This window comes from Aethalodelphis obliquidens, unplaced genomic scaffold (genome assembly GCF_003676395.1).
Source record: "Aethalodelphis obliquidens isolate GAN/ISIS:26980383/991018 unplaced genomic scaffold, ASM367639v1 scaffold53, whole genome shotgun sequence".
In the NCBI taxonomy this organism is placed as follows: Eukaryota; Metazoa; Chordata; class Mammalia; order Artiodactyla; family Delphinidae; genus Aethalodelphis; species Aethalodelphis obliquidens.
Window position 1 is genome coordinate 7774128 of NW_020837997.1, and position 6417 is coordinate 7780544.

General features: G+C 54.4%; 1 protein-coding gene across 1 annotated transcript; it reads right to left on the reverse strand.

Moving 5' to 3' along the window:
• Positions 1-1157: 1157 nt before the first annotated feature.
• On the reverse strand, positions 1158-4085 carry LOC113608961 (complement C3-like). Its single transcript, XM_027086018.1, has 8 exons — positions 4023-4085; positions 3616-3702; positions 3289-3394; positions 2736-2825; positions 2235-2318; positions 2066-2155; positions 1821-1956; positions 1158-1393 (listed from the first exon to the last, which is right to left on the reverse strand). Exons 1-8 carry the CDS (start codon positions 4083-4085, stop codon positions 1261-1263), a joined length of 789 nt encoding a protein of 262 aa, XP_026941819.1. The 3' UTR covers positions 1158-1260.
• Positions 4086-6417: the final 2332 nt, after the last annotated feature.

Sequence of the window (6417 nt, forward strand, 5' to 3'; positions counted from 1 at the left end):
TGAAACTCATTCACCCTCCCCTGCCCCTTGTCTCCTTTCTCCAGTTGCCTGGGGTTCCCGGTCGAAGCTTACATCAGGACCAACTGCAGAGTGGGTGCCACATTCATTCATTCATTCACTCATTCATTCAACAATCATTCCTTGAACACCTACTATATACCAGCCCCTGCTATAGGAACTGGGAGTACCGCAGTGAACAAGACAGACATGGCCTCTGGTCTTAAAGAGCTGATATTGTGGGGCAGGAGAAATACCCAATTAACTAACAATCAAACCAATAAATATCACATACAATATATTTTTAAGTGTTACTGAGAGTGGTGGGAGGAGGTCTATTTTTAGGTATGTTATAAAGTAAGTATCTTTTTTTTTTAAATATTTATTTATTTATTTGGTTGTGCCAGGTCTTAGTTGCTGCATGTGGGCTCCTTAGTTGGGGCATGTGAACTCTTAGTTGCAGCATGCATGTGGGATCTAGTTCCCTGGCCAGGGATCAAACTCCGGCCCCCTGCATTGGGAGCTCGGGATCTTAGTCACTGCGCCACCAGGGAAGTCCCTAAAGCAAGTATCTTAAAAAAAAATTTTTTTTTTAATTTTATTTTTGGCTGCATCAGGTCTTTGTTGCGGCATGCGGGATCTTCGTTGTGGCATGCACGCTCTTTGTTGAGGCATGCGGGTTTCTCTCTAGTTGTGGCGTGTGGGTTTTTCTCTCTCTAGTTGTGGCTCGTGGGCTCTGTACTTTGTGGCTCACGGGCTCTCTAGTTGAGGCGCGTGGGCTTAGTTGCCCCGCGGCATGTGGGATCTTAGTTCCCCGACCAGGGATTGGACCCACATCCCCTGCATTGGAAGGCGGATTCTTTACCACTGGACCACCAGGGAAGTCCCCAAAGCAAGTATCTTTGAGGAAGTGACATTAAAACAGAGTCCACATAAGGGAAGTGTTCAATCCATAAAGACATCTGGAGGAAGGTGTACCTGGTGGAGGGGACAGTGTGTGCAAAGGCCCTGAGGTGGGAATCAACTCAGGTGTTGGAAGGACACAAAGAAGGCCAGTGTGATTGGAATGGAGTAGGAGTGAGACGGAGGATGTAGGTCCAAGCAATGTCAGGGCAGGTTCTGCAGGGCCCCTGCTGAATGCTGAGGCAGGAACACATGTCTGGAGTTTGAGTATGATATTCCTTGCTCTTTATTTGCGGTGAAGCCCAGGGACCTAGGCATGCTTGGAGACAACCCCCTGAGAGCAGCAGAGGCCTCAGGGTCTCAGGACTCGCAGCCATGGGTGCGCATATATTCTGAAAACCCCTCCAGCTGGTCCAGCAATTCCTTCTTGCCCACTGCCCCATCCACTGGCCAGTGCATGAGGAACGTCTCCTTGCCCAGGACATGGGTGTATCTGTGGGCAAGAGGTGGCCAGGATGGTGAGGAGAGCCGGGTGCCTTGAAGGTGTGGAGACCTTTCTGACTTGCCCCTCTGCCCTGCCTGACAGACTCTCAGAGCCACAGCTTATAGTGTCCACTCCACCAGGCCATCTCAGGTCCCCCCACCTCTAGCCCATACTGCTGGGGATTAGAAAATGCTCCCCTTCCTCTGTCTCATTCCTGCCCTCTGTTGGAAATTTACAACTACATTTACAACATCTCCTTATGAATGGTGTTCCCTGGAGTTGTGCAGTGCACAGCCTACACCTCCATTCGGGGCAGCCCTGAAACCCAAGACTCGTGTTGACAGGTGTAGTAGAAACTTTGACACCAAGGACTGGACTGGGGTAGGGAAGGGGGCCCAGGCCTGAGTCCCCAGGGCAGCAGGAGCCCCCCACGCACTCAGATTTGACTCTCCACAGGTCTGATGTCTGGCCCATGATGAGGTATGTCTCGTGTTCTTGCAGCCCCAGGGAGTCATGGCAGGTGGCGTGAGTGACGAATTTCTTCATGGTGAGGGGCTTGGCAGAGTCCGTGCCTGGAGGAGAGGAGAACCAGTGTGTGAGCTGGCATAGGCCTGGCCCTCCTCCGCGTTGGGACCCCTGGGGTAGGCCCCCACGCCCCCTCCTCTGCCACCTTGGACATACCACTCTTGATGATGGCTTGGAGCTGCATGTTGTAGTAGATGTAGGGGCTGGAGGCGGAGGTCTCCACAGACTCCAGCCTGGCCTTGTACACTGGGGGAGGGGTCCAGGAGGGTGTCGTGTTGGTGTCCAGCCTGCAGGTGGGCCGCCCCCTGCCACTCCCCACACTCACCAAAGTCCACGCCAACCTCACAGGCTGCTGCCTGGAGCTGCTCCTGCTGCAGGTGGTCGCTGTCCTTTGGGGATGGGCACTGTTCTGGAAGGTTGGGGGAGGGGGGGCGGCTGTTCTAGCTGCACTGGCGCAGGGGCCTTCCTCCCATCTGACCGCCATCCGGCCCCAGGCGGCAGCCGCTGGCTCTCTGGGTCTGGCCTTTCCGATCTGTAGGGTGCTCTCTCCTCCTCTGTCTCTCTGTTTGGTCTTTTTCTTTTCTGTGTCTCTCATCTGAGTGTCCCTCCGTGTCTGTGTCTCTGATTCGCCTGATCTTTGGCTGTGCCTGAGTGTATGTGTCATTCTCTGTCTCCTTTTCTCTGTCTCTCTTTGTCTCTGTCTTGCTATCTCTCTGTCTCTCTCTCTCTCTGTCTAAACTCAGCCCAGAAGGCGCCCAGGAAGTGATGAAAAGCTCTTGAACCCCTAGCCTGGCAGTCCCAGCCCTCCGTAGCCCCATGACCTCACCCTCGGCACATCTGCACACGTCTCTGTGGCAGATCTTCCTCAAGGAAGCGTGCTCTGTGGGCAGGTTGTAGAAGGAGCTGCACCTCTGGGCTGTGAGAAGAGGCGAGTGACCGGGGTTGGCTTGGGCCAGTGCTCCTGGGGGCTGGGTGCATGTCTGGCTCCGCCCCCAGCAGGCCCCGCCCCACCTGACCTGCCCAGCCACCCCCTGAACAGGTTCCCTCCTCTTTAAAGAGCCTGCCCACTTCTTGCCCACCCTTACCCAGCGGGCCACGCCAAGTCCCTTCTCAGCTCTGCCACACCCGCTTCCAGGCCCCTCCGCCCCTCCCCGGGGCCACTTTAACCACTAAGGAAGGCCACGCCCCTCATCACCACGCTCCTTGGGTCCCTTCCGGCGCCCTCTTGGCCACCCCTCCCACGGAGCCAAGGACCCCCTCTGCCACGCCCCATTCCCCCTTTTGGCCCCGCCCCTCACCCCTCCCTTTTTTTCTGGCCCAGTCCTTCTCAGGCCCTGTACCCTCCCAGGATAGCCCTCCACCCCAAGGCCCCTGCTCACAAGGCTCGTAGTAGTCGTAGACCATGACCTGGGCAGCCTGCAGGAACTCCGCCTGCAGCATCCTGTGGACGCGGAAGCCCAGCACCGTGTCTACCTCGTGGGAGAGCTGGAGAAGGGAAGTCCTGTCTGAGCTGATCAGGGCCACGGAGCATGGGGTACTGACCACAGGGCCTTGGCCATAACCACTGACCGCGTGGCCCTGAATACTGAGGAGCTGACTTCAGAGGGCATGGCTCTCGGACAACACTGACCAGGGTGCTGATTGTGGTTTCTCCGCCCATCCGGCTGCCCACGGACCTCTGGCAGAGGACACCTGGCCTTCCTCACCTTCTCCAGGTAGAGGACAACAGTGCTGTCGCTGGAGGTCGTCTTGGTCTCATACTGGAAGGCGTACCTCTCCACGTCGCTCGTGAGCTGGGGCAGAGGGTGAGGAATGCGCGTCGGCAGAGATCCTCCAAGGCACCCAGCCCCGGGAGCTCCAGTTAGTGTGAAGCAACTCTCAGAGCTCCCGGCCCTTGTCCAATCAGCCCCACTGTTGGGGAAACTGAGGCACAATCAGGGCAAGAATTTAGCTAAGGTCATACAGGGAGTCCCCCAGAAGTGACCATGGCCGCTGACCTTGGGGCAGGGACTGTGAGACATTAACCTGGGGGTCTTGACCCAGGTAGATGCTGTTCTGCGCCCACTCGGGGAATGTGGGATGTTGCCAGGGCAATCCCCGCCCTGCTCATTACCTGTTTGAGGTCATCCTGGTTGGGGTAGAAGCCGGTGAGCAGGGAGACCTCCATGATGGTCATTGTGGCCTCTCGATGACCCTGGTACCTGGGGATTTCACAGCACCAGTCTCTTCCCACTGTCCCCTTGCCCCTCTCCCACGCTCCCACTGTCATCACCTCTCGCCTGGACAAGGGCAGTAGCCTTCTCCTGTGTCTGCCTGTCGCTCCTCTGCCCCCAAGAGGATACAGCTTTAGCAAACAGAAATCTGGTATGTTGCCTCCTTGCTTAACTTCCTTGCTTTACCAAAACACCTGGCCTCATCCTTTCACTTCCCCTCCTTCCCCTCTGGCCTCTGATTGATTGCTCTGAAGTGTCAGTCTCTTGCCTGCCACTGGACCTTGGCACATGCTGTTCTCTCAGCCTGGAATTCTTCCTCCCTCTTTGCCCTGAAAAATCCTGTCACCTTTGCAATTTCAGCTGATGCATCACCCCCTCTGGGAAGCCTTCCCCAGCCGGCACACCAGATCATTCTCTAATTTGCCCTCCTGTGGCTCTGTGGACCTCTCCTTTGCCACATTTAATCACGGTTGTCATTTTGCCTTGATTCTGGTGATTATTCGGTTATTGTTTGTCTCCCCTGATAGTCTGTGAGCTCCACCAGGCAGGGAGGAACTGCCTTTGCTCACAGCTGGGCCCCCAGCTCCTAGAACAGAGCCTGGCACCAATTAGGTGCTCAATACATTAAAAAAAAAAATCTGGGACAGACCTGGGTGAGGGTATTTGGGAGACAGAGCCTGACTGAGGTGGGGGCTAGAATATCTGGAGAAGATGAAGAGAGGGGAGAGTCATGGGGTTCAGAGCTAGCCCTGGGCATCTGGGTCATGGTGCATGTTCACCGTGCAGGAGCCCACCTTTCTGGGACAGGGAAAGCTGGGGGGCAGGGTTGGGGTAGCAGGATGGTAGATAAGCATGGAAGGGTGGGGTAGGGGGCAGAAAGGGGGACAGGCAGGGGAGGGCAGGAGGAGAGGTAGGGATGAGGGGGCAGGCATGGAGAGGCAAGTGTGGCTGGTTCCCTCCCTCCACTCAGTATATAGGGAGAGCTGCTAAGGAGTCTGGATTCCAGGAAGTGAGTCCTTCCTCCTGCCCAGTCCACGATCCTGGTGACCTGACCTTGTTTCCATCCGGAGCTGAAAGGTCGCTTCCCCCTTTTTATTATCTGCAGAGAGAAGGCAGGAATTTAGAGGCTGGGTGACACAGCCTCTGGAGCCAGCTTCCTGGGTTCAAATCCTGGCTCTGCTATGACTTTGAGCAAGTTGTTTAACCTCTCTGTGCTTTGGTTTCCTAAACTGTAAATGGGGATCATAATATTCCCAACCCAGCTGGTTAATTTTAAGTGAGTTAATACAAGTAAAGCATCTAACATAATGCCTGATCAGTGCTTGATAGCTGTCAGTTATCACTATAGTATTACTACCATTATCATATTACTGCTACTACAACAATTAAGAAATGGGGTCCAAACCAAAGTCTTGGTCACTTTTAGTCCCTAAAGGTCTTGGGACTGGTGAGACTTGTTTCCCCCTACCCTGACAGTGAGCTACCAGTGGCAAAGTCCTTTCTCTTCCTTCTTGGTACCCCAGACTGGAAACTCTGGAATCCATTTCTGATCATCTCCACAGCCCCTTCCCTGGTCCGGCCCCATCATTTCCTGCAGGACCAGTGCAGTCACCTCTTCCTTGGTCTCCCAGCTCCCACCTGTGCCCTCTATAGTCTGTTTCCCCCACAGCGGCCAGAGGGAGCCTGTGCGAACCTGTGCTAGGTCATGTCCCTCTTCTACTCAGAACCCTCTCTGGCTCCTATTTCACTCCAAGCAAACGCTAGAGTCCTCACCGTGGCTTGTAAGTCCCTGCCCCATCTGCCCCATCACCTCTCCAACTCTTCCAACGGAAAATCTACCCCTTGCTCCTCTGTAGCCACACTGGCCTCCCTGCTGTTGCTCAAACCAGGTGAGTTCATTCTTGCCTCAGGCCCTTTGCACCTGCTGTTCCGTCTGCCTGGAATGCTCTTCCCTCAGATCCTTCCTGGCTCGCTCTCTCACTTCTTTCATGTTTCATCTCAAATGCCACCTCCTCAGAGAGCTTCCCCTGGACTTCCTCCAAGTCTGTAGCACCTTTTCCTGCTTTATTTTCTATGGTACTTATCATCACCTGCTATTATGCTTCATATTTATATTTTACAATGCAGATTCACTTATGTTATAAATAAATAACAACAAAAGTATAATATACTGTTATTGTTTGCGTCCTTCTACTAGAATGTGGGCTCCAGGAGAAGACGGGATAGTTTTCTTGTTCATGCCTACGTTCCCAGGGCCAAGAAGACGGGATAGTTTTCTTGTTCATGCCTACGTTC